The 16,322-nt window shown below is 44.7% G+C and overlaps 2 protein-coding genes across 4 annotated transcripts; one reads left to right on the forward strand and one right to left on the reverse strand.

Moving 5' to 3' along the window:
- Positions 1–72: 72 nt before the first annotated feature.
- Positions 73–2,213, forward strand: Rps25 (ribosomal protein S25). Its single transcript, XM_020174594.2, has 5 exons — positions 73–223; positions 450–545; positions 912–1,095; positions 1,978–2,076; positions 2,167–2,213. The coding sequence occupies exons 1-4, from the start codon at positions 221–223 to the stop codon at positions 2,070–2,072; spliced, it is 378 nt and encodes a 125-aa protein (XP_020030183.1). The 5' UTR covers positions 73–220; the 3' UTR covers positions 2,073–2,076; positions 2,167–2,213.
- On the reverse strand, positions 2,184–13,272 carry Cenatac (centrosomal AT-AC splicing factor). 3 transcript variants are annotated; one of them, XM_020174593.2, is made up of 11 exons: positions 13,084–13,270; positions 12,796–12,959; positions 12,379–12,477; positions 6,135–6,201; positions 6,000–6,062; positions 5,627–5,691; positions 5,391–5,496; positions 4,515–4,545; positions 3,048–3,137; positions 2,468–2,600; positions 2,184–2,384 (listed from the first exon to the last, which is right to left on the reverse strand). In XM_020174593.2, exons 1-11 carry the CDS (start codon positions 13,201–13,203, stop codon positions 2,321–2,323), a joined length of 1,002 nt encoding a protein of 333 aa, XP_020030182.1. In that variant the 5' UTR covers positions 13,204–13,270; the 3' UTR covers positions 2,184–2,320. The 3 variants fall into 3 exon arrangements, with proteins under 3 accessions (XP_020030182.1, XP_073922693.1, XP_020030181.2); XM_074066592.1 differs by having other exon boundaries at positions 2,184–2,600; positions 4,515–4,528; positions 5,459–5,496; positions 5,972–6,062; positions 13,084–13,272; XM_020174592.2 differs by having other exon boundaries at positions 2,184–2,600; positions 13,084–13,271.
- Between the last annotated feature and the right edge of the window lie 3,050 nt (positions 13,273–16,322).

Here is a 16,322-nt window from a genome sequence, read left to right on the forward strand (position 1 = left end):
TTAGCAGTCGGCTTGGGAGCTGGAAACCATTTTCCTCGCCCCGCCACTAGAGGGACGGCGACTGCCTCACCCCCCCCACTTCCTCTGCGTGGCTCCGCCCCTTGCCCCGGAAGTACTCTCGGCGGGCGGGGGTTTCTGGGCTTCTTGGGGAACTACGCTTCCTTTTTGTCCGACATCTTAGCGAGGCTGCAGTGGTCGCCGCTACTCTCCCAGCTTCGCGATGGTGAGCTTCGGGATTTGAAGCGGCGGGGTTCTGAGAGCCGGGCGATGCTAGCGGAGGTCACACCGGACGGGAGAATCCTCGGACTGCAGGGCTGGGTCTCGGCGGGCGCGGGGATCGCTCCTCCATGTGCTCGGGTGGTGGCGTTCGGGCGCCGTCAACGGGTGAGGTGCGGTCACTGGGGAGCTTGGGGCGGCTTTAGGACCTGTCTTGTGCTTTCCTCGTACAGCCGCCCAAGGACGACAAGAAGAAGAAAGACGCCGGAAAGTCAGCCAAGAAGGACAAAGACCCAGTAAACAAATCTGGGGGCAAGGCCAAAAAGAAGGTAGGAGTGTGCCTGTCTTTAAAGAGGGGGAGACTGGGGGCGCTGTATTGATAAGTGACCTGTGTTGGTGGTGGCTTGTCAGATTGCGGATTTTAGACTTTGTGCTTCTTTCGCCACTCATCTGTGACTTAATTTACTTGACGGACAGGCGGTACATACTAAAGTCAGGGAAGTAAGTCCATATAAAGCGTTTGCTCCAATGGTTCACACGTTGCTTTGGGACTTGATCCATTTTCAAAGCGCTCTCTCGCTTTGCAGTCTAATTTCGGGTAACATCAGAAGAGAGTTGTCAGACACATGTTGATTTAGAGGGAAAGTGCTTCTGCCAGGATTACTCACTAGTTTTTCTTTTTTCTTTGTGAGCAGAAGTGGTCCAAAGGCAAAGTTCGGGACAAGCTCAACAACCTAGTTCTGTTTGACAAAGCCACTTATGACAAACTGTGTAAAGAAGTTCCCAACTATAAGCTTATAACTCCAGCTGTGGTCTCTGAGAGGCTGAAGATTCGGGGTTCTCTGGCCAGGGCAGCCCTTCAGGAGCTCCTTAGTAAAGGTGAGGAGCATGTTAGATGCTTTTTAGGGGTTACGTTGTCTTGACTGTGGTAGAGCTGTGCTTTTACTGGGAAAGCAGAGTTTTAAAAGAGAAAAGCCAGGCTCATGGCTTAAGTGGAAGAGCTGGCCGGGAAGAGCGTGTTTTGCAGTGTGAAGCCCTGAAGAAACCTTGGATGAGCCATTAGGTTCCGTCCCTAGTACAGAGAAGATACCACTTACCTCAGACAGATGTGAAAGCAGGATTTTTAGCTGCTTTTGTACCATAAAACTGAGGCAGTTCAGTGAAACCCAACGATCCTTTGTTTCAAGTAAAACACATTAAGAATTAGAGGAGGCATGATAGTGGTTCCCATCCTCCCCCATGGTGTTGGTTGAGCTCAGGGTTCTGTGCTTGGTTGGCAAATCAACCACTTGAGCCAGCGATTTTTTTTTCTTTTTTTTGCAGTACTGGAATTTGAACTCGGGGCCTATACCTTGAGCCTCTCCATCAGTCTTCTTTTGTGATGGGTTTTTTGAGATAGGGTCTGACAAACTATTTTGCCCAGTTGGCTTCAAATGTTGATTGTGGACCTCTGCTTCGAGTGGTGGGTCTGAGGGCCATAATTTTAGTTTAGTCATGAGTATGAATTAAGCTAGCCACATTGATTGGAATAATGTGGAAAATAATTAAGTTTACAGTAAGTCCCAAGAGCAGATAATGGCCCCTGAACATAAAGGATCATTCATAGATGATTTAAGAGCTGTAGATATGCCTGCTTTTGTTAGGTGTGCCTGGGGTATGGTAGGTATAAGTGTCTCAGTTAAGCAGTTCAGTTTCAGGAAGAAGTAGAAAATTTCTATTAAATAGCACTACTATGTTAAAAGTCTTATTCTTTCTCCTTAGGACTTATCAAATTGGTTTCAAAGCACAGAGCTCAAGTAATTTACACAAGAAATACTAAGGGTGGAGATGCTCCAGCTGCTGGTGAAGATGCATGAACAGGTAAGTGAGCAAGAACTCAGGAACTGAGGCTATAGAAAGTAAAGTAAAATACATCCCCTTTACAAAGGCTCTTTTTTTTTTTTTTTACAGGTCCAGCCAACTGTACATTTGGAGAAATAAAACTTTATTAAATCAAATGAATGGGTATGTCTGTTTTCTAAGGAAAACAATTGGAAAGGATTTGGTGGAAGGAATAAATGGTTGACTTTTTTGAGCCTTATGGTGATTAGAAGATTGGGAACAATTAGCTTTTTGCTTTATGTGACTGCTGTTTGTTCCTTGCTGCAGTTTCAGTTTTGAATTGATGTCTGAAAGGAAATGATGGATTAGCAGGGTGAAGGTTGAGATCTTCAAGAGTAGTAGGGCTGGAGTTCTAAAACTGGGAGCATACCTGGACTGCCAGCGGCGTCCATTATTCCACACTCTGCCAAAAGAGGGTAGCCAGCCTGCACTGGTGCTGGAGCTGTGATCGAAGTTGGCCCCAACTCGGTCTGGGGGAAGTTTCTTGAGTTTCTGTCTTTCCTCTGCAATAATAAAGAAACATGCTGGTTTGTTTCTGAATGGGGTCTTGCTACATTGCCAGGGTTTGCCCCAAGCTCCTTGGCTCAAGCATTTCTGCTGCTGGTATAGCTGGGATTACAGGCATGTTCCCCTATAAGCAGATAGTCTGTCTCTCGAGCCTTGCAACTACTCCACCGTGCTCTGGTTATATCGGAGATGGGGTTCTCACAAAATAATTTGCTTGGTCTGTCCTCAAATGGTGATCCTCTCAAGTATCTGGAGCTGCAGGCATAGTCACCAGCACCTGGCTAGGAAACCGCTTTGAATGTGAAGAAACGTCTATCCTCAGGCTGGTGGTGGAGTGGCTCAAGTGGTAGAGCGCCTACCTAGCAAGCATGAAGCCCTGAGTTCAAACCCCAGTACTGCCAAGAAAGGAAAAAAAAGAAACTTCTATCCTCAAGTTAACTTACTTTCCTTAAGAAATTCTTCATAAGAAGGTCCTATTTGTTGGTTTCCATAGCTGTATTCCTCATCTTGGATCATCCAGGGAGGGGTGGCACCTGGAGGAAAACCCATTCAACAGAAATTAAAGCATTTTTTTTTTCCTAAACCTCCAAGTTACTGTGGAACATGCTCCAGCCATTACCTCAACCAACTGAGAAATGTTTGGAACTAAAACCCAGGATTCCTGGTGATTGGGAAGTTGAAGGCCTTACGCTATTAAAGCAATACACCTTCTGGGTGATGCACTTTTGGGGGGTGGGCAGGGTTTGAACTTAGGGCCTTATACTTACTAGGCAAGTACTTGAGCCACTCCACTAGCCCCCTTTTGCTTGTGTGTGTGTTTTTTTTTTTTTTTTTTTTTTCTGTTTTTCAAGCTTGATGTTTGGGTATTTAAGATAGGATCTTGCTTTTTTTTGCCCAGGCTTGCTTTGAACCATGATTTCTCCTCTGATCTCTGCCCCCTGAGTAGCTAGGATATAAAGGAGTGAGCCATCAGTGCCTGGCTGTGATGCACTGTTTAAAAAGGCTTGGAGGGTTGTGTCAGTGGCTCAGGCCTATAATCCTAACTGCTCAGGAGGCAGAGGTGAGGAGGATCAAGGTTTGAAGCCTGCCGGGGCAAATAGTTTGTAAGGGCCTGTCTAGAAAAAACATACACATCCAAAAGGCTGGTGGAGTGGTTGAAGGTATAGACTCTATAGAGTTCAAACCCCATCACCACAAAAAACAAAAACAAAAAACAAACTTGGAGGCATACTAACTAGGTTTGAGACATAAAAGCAACACACTTAAATTAGTGCCTTTTAGGTTAAAGCATCATAGTTAGACCTTGCATATCACCCCAAACTATCCTGGTAATCCATTAAAATCCTTTCTGTATAGGGTAACCACTGATGTAGGATGTTTATGTTTTTGTAGGGTTTTTCTGTTACCAGAACAGTATGTACTTTGGGGAGGAGGTCTGGTCTGTGTCATAATTAGGCTGAGATTCATATTTCTGACATATCACTTGTTTGTTGAATACGACAGCCCATTAATCTGTTGGTGAATATTGGGATTCCAATTTGGGGGTGCTATGAAGATTTATGTACAAGTCTGTAAACAGGCCCTTTTGAGTAAATTGAGGGATGGAAAGGCTGGTCACACAGGTGTATGGCAACCTTTTTCCCCAAAGTGATTGTATGTTCCTATCCTTTTATGTTCCTTTCAGGTGTATGGGAAGGGGTCTAGGTTCTCCACTTAATTGCCAAACAGTACAGTCAGTCTTTAATTTTAGATATTCTAATGTGTATGTTATGTTGTGATTTCTTTATTTGCATTTGACTAATGAGGATCTTCATATGCTTTTATGGATTTCTTGCTGAGTTTCTCATTCTGGATACAAAACCTTCAGTAGCCGTAATACATACTTATCTTAGTAAACTCAGGTTCCTTACCTGAGTGGATGTTACCAACTCCAGGCATATCCTGTAGTAGAAATGGGGAGAAAAAAGATCCTAGGTAAGAAAGCCAAGAGAATGCACCACTAGAGATAAAGCATCCTTAACAGGAAATAAATGAAACTGCTGTCCCCAATACTACTAATTCTGTTCTTGGCTGAGGCTAGAGAGCACAGAAAGCAACTGAAGTAGTCCTGGCCTCAAGAGGCTCATGGTCTTGATAGTGGATATATCTGAACGTACCTGTCATGAGGCAAGTGAATAAGCCCTGCCCTCAGCATATACAGAAATGGGGGAGAACTGTGTACAAAATAGATTGAGGATTTGCATGGGTGATGGAACTGTTTATAATAGAAACGACTGTTCTAATGAGCTTAAGGTGAAAAAGTGACCCATGAGCTAGGTGCTGAAGGAAGACGCCTTAGTGACATGTAGAAGGGAGAAAAGGCAATGGCACGAGTGTGGAAGCTGCTGCAGTGTAGTCAGAATGCTGGGGCACAAGAGGTAAGAGATGGCAGGGGGAGTAAAAACAGGCAGAGAGGAGGTAAAATTGTTGGACAAACTTGCTGGGTTGGGAGGAGAGGAGGGGATAAGAATGCACATCTAGCACAACAGGAGAGGTAGGGGTTTTAGATGCCTGTGGCACACTGAAGTATAGATGTTCTGTATTGAGCTGGACCAGGTTTAGGGGTTAGAATTCTGGGTGGCAATGGTGACAAGTGTGGAAGATGAGAAAAGAGGTCTAAGAACATAATACCAATAATGAAAAGCCTGCAGAAGAGATGGAAATGGCCAAGAGTATAGGGTAGGAAAGCCAGAAGGGAGAGCTATCCTAAGACATTGGTCCTCTTCTAACTTGCTAGTCCATTGTACCTGATGACCAATGAACGTTAGAGGTTGTCCCATCTCCATCCAGTCAAGCTCTGGAGCTGGTTGCGTGTCCAACTGTGAGAGCTGCTGTGAGCTGGAAGCTACTTGGCTGAAAGACAAATAGGAGTGAGGCTGGCAGATGAGGTCCTTGTGCCATAAGCATGGCAAAGATGAGATCTGTTCTCATTCCCCAGCCAAAAGTTTACAGGTTGTTCTGAGAGGTTCCTTGATAATCCTACCTGTTCATTCCTTTCCAGCTTCCAGGTACTGAAGAACCCTCTTCTGGGTCTGGCTCTGCCTGAGGCTGAGTTTGATTCAGGAAAAATAAATGTGTCTAAGGTGCTTAAGAGCCTACCTAGGCCATGTCCCCACACTCCAGATCCCAGTATCATGGAGGGTACTGCCCATCTTGCAAACTGCCAGCCCTGCCCTCATCTCCACTTGACTAGGCCTAAGGTGCCCCAGGTGGACAGGTAAGGGAACTCAAGTCAAGCAGATGAGGATGATGTCCAGGACTTCTCTGAGAGGAGCTGGTTGTTGAAATGCCAGACCTGGGGAAGCCAGGGATCAGTGGATTTGGATACTGCTCTGGATCCTCCGAGGGAAACCAACCTCTAAGACAGATCGGACCACCTCTTGCCGGGTCTGCTCTACCTCCCGGATCTGAGCTGCCATCTGTGGAAAAAAGAATGCTTAGATGGATTCAGGATCATGGGAAAGGGTCCTTCAGAGGCCTTCTTTACTTACCTCTTTGATCACCTCATCCTCTTTTTCTTCAAAGGAATCCAAGCCTTTCACCATGGATTTCTTAAATCTAAGAATAGACCAAAAAAGAAAAAATTGAAAATGGGTAAATCAGCCCAGAACACCAGCCAGTTATGAAAAGCTCCTCAGTAGATAAATTATTTAATTTTGAGAATGTTCCAATTCACAATCAACTAGATGTAATAGCATTTTGCTATACTGGCCACATCTCGCTTACACATGCACATACACACCCTTGTTTGCTAAAACAAAAATAGGTTTATATACACCATAAGTCGTGTTGTGTGTGCTTTTTTGTGTGTGAACAGTCTTCAAAAGAGAGGGTCTTGTGAACTATTTGACTATTCTCCTGGGCTGGCTTCCAACCACAATCCTCCTGATCTCTGCCTCCTGAGTAGCTAAGATTACTGCATGAGCCACTGGTACCTGGCTGGTTTTTTATTTTTTTGAGGCAAGTCCTCACTTTGTAGCTATGACTGGCCTTGAACTTGAGATCCTTCTGCCTCAACCTCCCAAGTGCTAGGACTACAGGCATATGCCCCAGGACAGCTAGGGTTTAGATACTATGAGTCTTAACCCAAAGTATTTTGCCATGCATCTTCCAAGAACATTCTATGTGACCATGACATCATTACCACACAGAGGAAAATCAATCACTCTGATGTTCAGTATTTGGCTAATGAGTACAGAAAGACAGTCTATATTCAAGTTTTCCCCATTGACGCCTTCTCTAACCCCAGAATCCCAATGTCCAATGAAAGGTCACACATGGAATTTGGCTGCTAGGTCTCTAGTCTTCCTTCTCTCTGGCTTTAACTTCAAATCCTTTAATGAATTCAGGTCAGATCTTGTGCACCATCCCAAATCCTGAATTTCTCAGTTTCCTTTTAATGAAATTCAAGTTAAATAATTTGTGGCAGGGATATCACACAGAAGATGACTGCCATTGCTTCACATCAGGAGCATATAACTGTATTTGGCTAGACTTGCCCTGTTACCGATGCCACACATAACCACCTAAGCTTTACGCTTCAAAAATTCATATATGAGCCGAGCACAGGTGGCTCATGCCTATAATCCTAGCTGCTTAGGAGGCAGAGATCAGGAGGATCAAGGTTCAAAGCCAGCCTGGGCAACTAGTTTTCAAGACCCTATCTCAAAAAAGTCCATCACAAAAAAGGGGCTGGTGGAGTGGCTCAAAGTGTAGGTCCTGAGTTCAAACTCTAGTAATGCAAAAAAAAAAAAAAAATCACACGTGAAGGGGTGAATCTAACAAAAATACATTGTAAGCACATAAATTTTACAACAGACCCTCCTGTATAACTAATACATGCTAGTAAAAAAAATTCATTAATATTTTCCTACTCAAATCCCTCCATTCCTTACTCGTATCTTCCTTTTGCCATAGGTAGAAGCTTGGTTATTAACATAAATGTATCTGCAGTTTTATTCTACAATACTCAAAAAAGCTTTCAAAATATGGATACTACTATTAACAGTGCCCTCACAACCTTGCACTTATGTAGGAATCACTTGAACTGAAGCTTATCAGTCTTGACTCAGTACCTTGTGTGACTCTCCCAACACATGAGAAGATGGGAAGCCTGTAAGAAACTTCTACAAGGCCATCTCCCCAATGACTTCCCTGTCTCTCCTGGGAGGCTGGCAAGAGACAGTTTCTCATCAACTCCTGGGCTCTGAGACATGGAGCCTTTTTTTTGTTTTGGTGGTGGCACTGGGGTTTGAACTCAGGACTTCACGCTTGCTAGGCGGGCACACTATCACTTGAGCCACTCTGCCAGTCCGAGATAGGGTCTCTTGGACTATCTGCTGGCTTCTAATTGTGATCCTCCTGATCTCTGTCTCCTGAGTAGGTAGTATTACAGGCATGAGCTACTGGCATTTGGTGACATGGGGCCTTTCTGAAGCATTCTTTTCAGAGCTGAATATAAAACCACTTAGTTTTGGTAGAACAAATGCTTAGCACGCAGAAGGCCCTGGGTTCAATCCCCAGGACTAATAAATGCATCCATTTAGCTTTTTAAAAAATTGTTATCTGCCATATGATCCAGCAATACCACTCTTGGAGATATACCCAAAGGAATGCAACACAGGTTACTCCAAAGGCACTTGCACACCCATGTTTATTGCAGCACTATTCACAATAGCCAAGTTATGGAAACAGCCAAAATGCCCCACTATTGATGAATGGATTAAGAAAATTTATTTATATACAATGGAATACTACTCAGCCATGAAAAAGAATGAAATCTTATCATTTGCAGGTAAATGGATGGAACTGGAGAACATCATCCTGAGCAAGGTTAGCCAGACCCAGAAGACCAAAAATCATATGTTCTCCCTCATATGTATACATTAGATCAAGGGCAAACACAACAAGGAGATTGGACTTTGATCATATGGTGAGGTGAGAGCACACAAGGGAGGTATGAGGATAGGCAAGAAACCCCAAAAAAACAAGATAGCATTTGATGTCCTCAATGCAAAGGAACTAATGCAGAAACTTTAAGGTGACAGAGGCCAATAGGAGAAGGGGAACAGGAACTAGAGAAAAGGTTAGTTTGAGAAGAAGTAATTTAGAATGTAACACATATGTACAGGAAAGCAATGCGAGTAAACTCCCTGTATAGCTATCCTTATCTTAACTAGCAAAAACACTTGTTCCTTCCTATTATTGCTTATACTCTCTCTTCAACAGAATTAGAGATAAGGGCAAAATAGTTTCTGCCTGGTAACGAGGAGATGGGGGAAAGAGGGTAGGGGCGGGGGGAAAAGGGGGAGAAATGATCCAAACATTGTATGCACATATGAATAAAATAAATAAAAATTGTCAATGAAAAATGAACTTTTAGCCAGGCATGGTGGTGAGCTCCTGTAATCCTAGCACCCCAGAAGCTAAGGCAGGGGAATCAAGAGTTTGAGGTCAGTTGGGCACCACATAGCCTGTAATCCTAGCTACCTGGGAGGCACAGATCAGGAGAATAGTGGTTCCAGGCCAGCCTGGGCAAACAGTTCATGAGGCCTCATCTCCAAAATAAAGCAAAATGGACTGGAGGTGTGGTTCAAGTGGTAGTGTGCCTGCTTTGCAAGTGTAAAAGCCCTGAGTTCAAACACCAGTCCAACCAAAAATAAATAGGTAACAATAAACTTTTAAAACAGAGCAGGTCACCAGTGGCTCACACCTGTAATCCTAGTTACTCAGGAGGCAGACATCAGGAGGATCAAGGTTCGAAGTCAGCTAGGGCAAATAGTTCATGAGACCCTATCTTGAAAAAACCCTTCACAAAAAAAGGGCTGGTGGAGTGGTTCAAGGTGTAGACCCTGAGTTCAAACACAAAAAAAAAGAAAAAAGAAAACCCACTTGCCTGACTTCTAGATTAGGTTCCCCAGTATATCTCACAACTGACATTGCACATGTCCAACCCTTTTTGTCCCAATGTGGTCCTTTTTTAGTGTGGGGAACAAGGACCTAGAAGCTGACACTTCTAGCTTACTCTTGTTTTCACTCTGTGTATACAATAAATTGCCTAAATCTTTTTTTGGTGTACTGTGGTGTAAACTCAGGGCTTCACACTTGGGAGGCAGGTGCTTTACTGCTTGAGCCACACCTGCAGTCTACTTCCTAAATCTTAAAGTGGCTCCTTGTATCTTTACCAGTGAGATTAGCCAAGTCTTCATCTTGCCTTGTGTGTTCAAGCTTGATAATTTACAAAGGTCCCAAGTCAGAACTGTAGTATACTCAGAAATCATGTTCTATTCCTGTCACCTCTACATTGTATCCTGACCCAGTAGTAGTAATCAGTTTCATTAGTGTTTTTGTTATCCTATACATGTTTTTGAAAAACTAAATATGTATGCAGTCAGACATCACTTAATGTGAGAGATATGTCCTGAGAACTGTGCCATGAAGTCATTGTACAGGTATCAGAGGGTCTGCTTACACAAAGATCTACAAAATCACTAAGCAATATAAAATTATGGGACCACCTTTGTATGTGCACAGCATCCTTGATGGAAGAAGTGTCAGTATATGGTACATGACTAGTGTTCCTTTTTTGTGAGACTGAGTTTTGAACTCAGAGCTTCATACTTGCATAGCAGGCGCTCTACTACTTAAGTGAACTATTTGTCAGGGCTGGCCTCAACCTACAGTCCTACCAATCTCACCCTCCCAAGTAGCTAGGATTATAGGCATGAGCCACAGGCTCCCAGTTACTACATATATTTTTATTTTCTTTCTTATACAAGGAGTATAATACATACGATCTTTTTTTTTTTTTCCCCTGTACCAGGGGGGAGTTGAACTCAATGCCTCATACTTACTAGGTAGGTGCTCTACCACTTGAGCTACTCTGCCATGCTTGTATGTTCTTTTATACCTTCACTTAACATATACTGAAATCACTCCACAGAAGTTTAAAGAATAGGCTAAGCACTGGTGGCTTAGGTCTGTAATCCTAGCTACTTGGGAGGCTAAAATCAGGAGGATCATGGTTTTAGGCCAGCCCAGGCACAGAGTTCATGAGACGCCCCCCCTGCCATCTCCAAAATAACCAGAGCAAAATGGGCTGTAAATGTTGGCACAATTGCTAGAGAGCCTGCTTTGCAAGTGAAAAACCATGTGTTTAAACACCAGTGCCACAAAAAAAAAAAAAAAAAGTGTAAAGAGTGGGGATGAGGATATAACTCAATGGTAGAATGCTTTCCTAACACGCACAGGCCCTAGGTTCAATCTCCAGCACTGAAAAAAAAGTTTAGTTCATCCTCATAATTCCGGATCATAACCTGTTTGTGTGCTACTGGGGTTTGAACTCAAGACTAGGCAGGCACTTTAACATTTGAGCTATACTTGAGCTATGCCCCCAGCCTTTTTTTTTTTTTTTTTGAGCCAGGGTCATCTGACTGTAGCAGAGGCTGGTCTGGAACTCAAGATCCTCTTGCCTCTGTCTCCTGAACAGTTGACTTTACAGATGTGCACCACCATGCCTGTTTTTTTTTAAGAGACAGGGTCTTTCGGGGTGTGGTGGCTTACTCCTGTAATCTCAGCACTCAGGAGGATGAGGCTAGCTTGGGCTACACAGTGAGACCCTGTCTCAGAGAGAGAGAATGAGCAAGTTTGAGTGTGTGTCTGGCTATGTTGGCCAAGCTGACATCAAACTCTTGGGATCAAGTGATCCTTCTGCCTCGGCCTTCCAAATAGCTGGAATTACAGCACAAGTCACTGTGCCCAGCTGTCACATTTTTCGTGTGTTCAATATAGTCCTTTGAGCTTGCTATAGCACTTGATTAGCAAGCTTGAGGCCCTGAGTTCAACACCCACTACCACAAAAAAAAAAAATGGATGTATATATACATATATGTATAAGTGCTATCAAAATAATAGAAGTAATAACTAGAACTAATGAAGTCCCTGCTGAACTTGCCTATTTATTTACTTATTTGCTGTTTTTTGTTTTATTTTTTTGGTGATACTGGGGTTTGAACTCAGGGCCTACATCTTGAGCCACTCCACCAGTCCTTTTTTGTGAAGGGTTTTTCAAAATAGGATTTTGTGAACTATTTGCCCAGGGTATCTTCGAACCTCGATTCTCCTAATCTCTGCCTCCTGAGTAGCTAGGATTATAGGCGTGAGCCACTAGTGCCTGGATTATTTGGTGTTTTGAGACAGAGTCTCACCATTTAGCACAGACTGGTCTCAAATTTACTAAGTAGCTCAGGACAGCCTCAAACTCACCATCCTCCTTAGTGCTGGGGTTACAGGCCTGCACTACCTCACTGGGTTTTTAACTTTCCAATTTAAAGAAGTTAGCCTGGCATGGTGGCTCATTCCTATAATCCCAGCTATTGGAGAGGTAGAGGCAGGAGGATAAGAGTTTGAGGCCAGCCCAGGCAAAATTAGGGAGACCTTCTCTCAAAACAAAATAAAGACTGGAGGTGTGACTAAAGTGGTAGAGTGCCTGCACTGCAAGCACAAAACCCTGAATTCAAACCCCAGTCCCACCGAAAATCAACCAAACAAAAAAATAAATGAAAGCAAAATACTGGGAGTATAGCTTAATAGGAAAAGTGCTTCAGCACAAGGTGCTGGGTTTAATCCCCACTACCTGGAAAAATAAACAAAAAACAAAAAAACCCAAACTCTCAAGACTGATAATGATCTCAAGAATTCAGGCTGCCAGTTTGTCTTTCCTAACTAGTGACTTACCGGGCATAATCCTGGGGGGAGATCAGAAATTTTTCTTTCATCTGGACCTCAGCCTTGTTTTCCCACCAGAATTTGTTGGTTGCTTTCTTGTGCTCTGGGCTGAGAATGAAGAGGAAGATATTCTCAGCTATAGATTATAAAGCAGTGCTTGGGATCTGAGTAAGCCTTCAGGCAAGGCAGAGAGAGAATACTATTGCCAATCTCTTCAAGATCTCCAGTCTCCCTTCTTCCAATAAAGTTGTCAGGTGGCGGGCGGAAAGCAAGCTAGCTTTCCTAACTACTCCACCCACACCACTGGGTTCTTGGCAGGCATAGACCCCCCTACTTCCGGGATTGACAATGCTTATAAGGTGACGCAATCCATCTACCCCGATCGAATCACAAGACCGTCCTTCCTCCCCACCATCCCGCTGTCACCTGGCCAAGTGCTCCAACAGCCCCCCGTGCAGCACCGTCAGGTTTCCGTGGCTCAGGTGTTTCCGCACCTCGCAGCCGCAGCACAGGCACCAACAGCATCGCTCGTGCTCTGGCACGTAACGCTCCACCTGCGCGGCGCGGATGGCCTTGCGGGCGGCCTCCACCTAGGAGGAAGAAGCCAGGTAGGATCCGGAGAGGGACCGTCAACTCACAGCTCCCCCCACCCCGCCCCGAGCCCTCGCCGCACTATCCGGTATCACCAGCCCCCCTCCAGCCCTGCGTCCGCACCTGGGGCAGGAGTCGCTCCAGAGCCGCCTTCAGCTGCCGCTGGTGCTTGCGGCTGTAGACGTGTCCGCGACCACAGAAGAAGGTCTGGCGACACAGAGGACAGCGCTGCGGCGGCGCCATAGGCGCACGATCCCGGATTCCCGCCTCTAGCTTCCAGTTCTTAGCTATCTACTGACCCCTGACCCCTCGGGGCGGGGCTTACCCAGGAGCTCCAGCGGCCCCTAGCGGCCGGCGGGCGCCTCTGCAAGCCGTTCTGCAGCTGCGCGGACTGTGCAGTTTTCCACCACCCCCCCCCGCCCCCACTCACCTTCCCATGCTCTTCAGAAAAATCCAGCGGAGTCATCAGCATCCTCAGATGCGTGGGATACTGAGAGCTCAGCAATACTGTGCAGGTGCACGAGACGGCGCGCAGTTAGCACCACGGACCCCACACATCTCTGCACCTGTATCAGGCAACATAGCAAATCGCAACTGATATTTACACGGTGTGCACTACGTGGTCGAAGCTTTGCATTAATGATTCACTGAATCCTTGCACTAACTCTGTGTTGTAGCAGTATCATCGGCATTTTACAAGCGGGAAAGCTGAGGTTTGCAGAAGTTAGGGGCTCTGTACAAGGCTGCAGAGGTGTCAAAGTGGCCGAATTAGCACCTCCAGCTTCTGTGCTCTTACCAGTACCAGTAGGGGAACACCTACTGCAGGTGACCATAATCTAATACCTAATCACAGTCACTCCACAGGAGTGTGTTCTGAGTGCTACTCCTGTAAAAGGAAGCTATAACGTGTGCTGGATCATTGGAATTTTATTCTTTGCCATTCCCTCCAGAATCTACAGGTGCCCAACTAACACATGCCTTTTCATGACATCTCTGATTCATCTCTCCAATGAATGAAACTGTTACAGGAATCTCAAGTTGAGATGGGGGACACTGAGACAGTTTAGCAGGAAGCAATGTTTTATTGTGCTGGCACAGACTCAGTGGACTCATGTCCAAAGGCTGAGCCCCGAGAACAAAGGGGTCCCACCTTCTATACCCTTGCAAGTAGATTACAGAAACAAAAAGCAAAGCTCATCCCACATATGGCTGCATGTGACTTCATTGGCTATTTCATTCCCCCAGTGCACTGTGACCTTCTTCATGTTTCAATTATTTAAGTTTTCTTTCTCCACTTTGCCATCCCTTTCCCCTGCCTCATTATCAGAACACAGCCTGTTTTTCTTCTGATCCTCCTCCCTGCTACAGTATTCCCCCCTTGGATGCTCAGACCCACGTGGGGTCAAAGAGCATCATCTTGATCTAGGGGTTTGTATTTTCATAGCATCTTTACATATATGGCTATTTTTTAATTTTTATTTTTCCTATAATGACCTCCGTAATAGTCCTGATAGACCACAATACCAGGGGAACCAGGCAGGAGAGTGTTAAGCATGCTCCCAGGACAAGGCCCATTGCCCCATCAGGGTTTTGAATCCACCCAAGGCAGAGAACCATCCTCCAAACAGGTCATTGGGATCCCATCCTCTCCAGGTCTGGATGGGGACATGGGCAAGCTTTCTTATTTTGTCTGTGATTTCTTCTATTACCTTCCCTTTATCATCAATCTGTAAGCAGCAGTTGCTTAGGTTAAATTTTTCACTGGGGGATTGAAATAGCCAAGTGTCTAGTTGATCCAGCTCCCTTTACCCGCCACACTGTGGTCCTTAGAAGATCTCTGAAATGACTTTCCTGATTAGTTTAATACCTTTAAATTTCCTTCAGGGCAAACCTAAGCTTCTTCAGCTTGGCATTCCAAGCTTTTTACCAGAGGATTTCCAACTTGTGGGGCTCTCCTCCTTCCCCTCCGCAGACCAGGCAATATTCCAATATCCCTATCATTCCCGTGCATTGTAGCGTCTCCAGCCTCAATTCCCTCTGCCTGAAACTGACTTCCTTCAAGTTCTGTGATACATTCTGTCTGTTCTATAAGGTTCTGAAATACAAACTGGAATGTAATTTCCATGAAACTAATGGCTTTCTCTGACACGTGTATGCTCTCAATATTTACTGGAAGAGTGAAATGCTACTTTTGTCAAGCCTTCTGGAGTTGTCCTGTGGAATTATGTTTATGTATTTTTTTGTGATGTTGGAGATGAAGCCCAGGGCCTCCCACATTCTATGTAAGTGCTCTATCACTGAGCTCCATCCCCAGCCCTAGAATTCAAATTATTTTTTTTTCTTTTTGCCATACCAGGGTTTGAACTCAGGGCCTACACCTTGAGCCACTCCACCAGCCCTTTTTATGAAAGTTTTTTTTGAGATAGGGTCTCACAAACTATTTGCACTGGCTGGTTTTGAATGCCAGTCCTCTGCCCTCTGCCTCCTGAGTAGCTAGGATTACAGGTGTGAGCCACCAATACCCAGCAATACTGTCTTAAATAAAGGAAACCAAAGCTGGGCACAGGTGGCTCACACTTGTAATTCTAGCTACTTGGGAGGCTGAGATCTGGAGGATCAAGGTTTGAGAACAGCCTGGGCAAATAGTTCATGGGACTCCATCTCCAGAACAAAATGGGCTGGAAGTGTGGCTCAAGTAGTAAAAGCCCCTGCTTTGAAAGTGCAAAGCCCTGAGTTCAAACTCCAGTCCCACCAAAACAAAAACCAACAACAAAAAAAGTAAACCAAACCAAAGCAACAACAAAAAATAAAACTCTCAACCAATACAGTAGTCCCCTGTTATTATTGGGGGAGAGGTTCCAAGACCCCCAGTGGATTCCTGAGACTGTGGATAGTACTGAACTATGGATAAATTTGTTTTTCCTATGTGTACATCTCTGTGATAAAGTGTAATTTACAATCACGTTCATTGTTTTTAGCAATAAATTATTAACAATAATAACATGAACGATGATAATATACTCTATTAAAAGTTGTTGGAATGTGACTTTTTTTTTTTTTTTTTGGTGTGACTGGGGTTTGAGCTCAGGCATTCACACTTTCGAAGCAGGCACTCTACCTCTTGAGCCATGTCTCCAGTTCATTTTGCTCTGGTTATTTTGGAGATGAAGTCTTGAGGATTATTTTGCTGGGGCTGGCCTCAAACCTGTGATCCTCCCAATCTTAGCCTCCCAAGTAGCTCAGATCACAGGCATGAGCAACCAGCGCCCAGCTTGTGGCTCTTTTTGTTTTTGCTTTCCACTTTTTCTTGTGTGTGGACTGGGGTTTTAACTCAGGACCTACACCTTAAGCCACTCCACCAG

Source organism: Castor canadensis, chromosome 2 (assembly GCF_047511655.1).
Source record: "Castor canadensis chromosome 2, mCasCan1.hap1v2, whole genome shotgun sequence".
Taxonomy (NCBI): domain Eukaryota; kingdom Metazoa; phylum Chordata; class Mammalia; order Rodentia; family Castoridae; genus Castor; species Castor canadensis.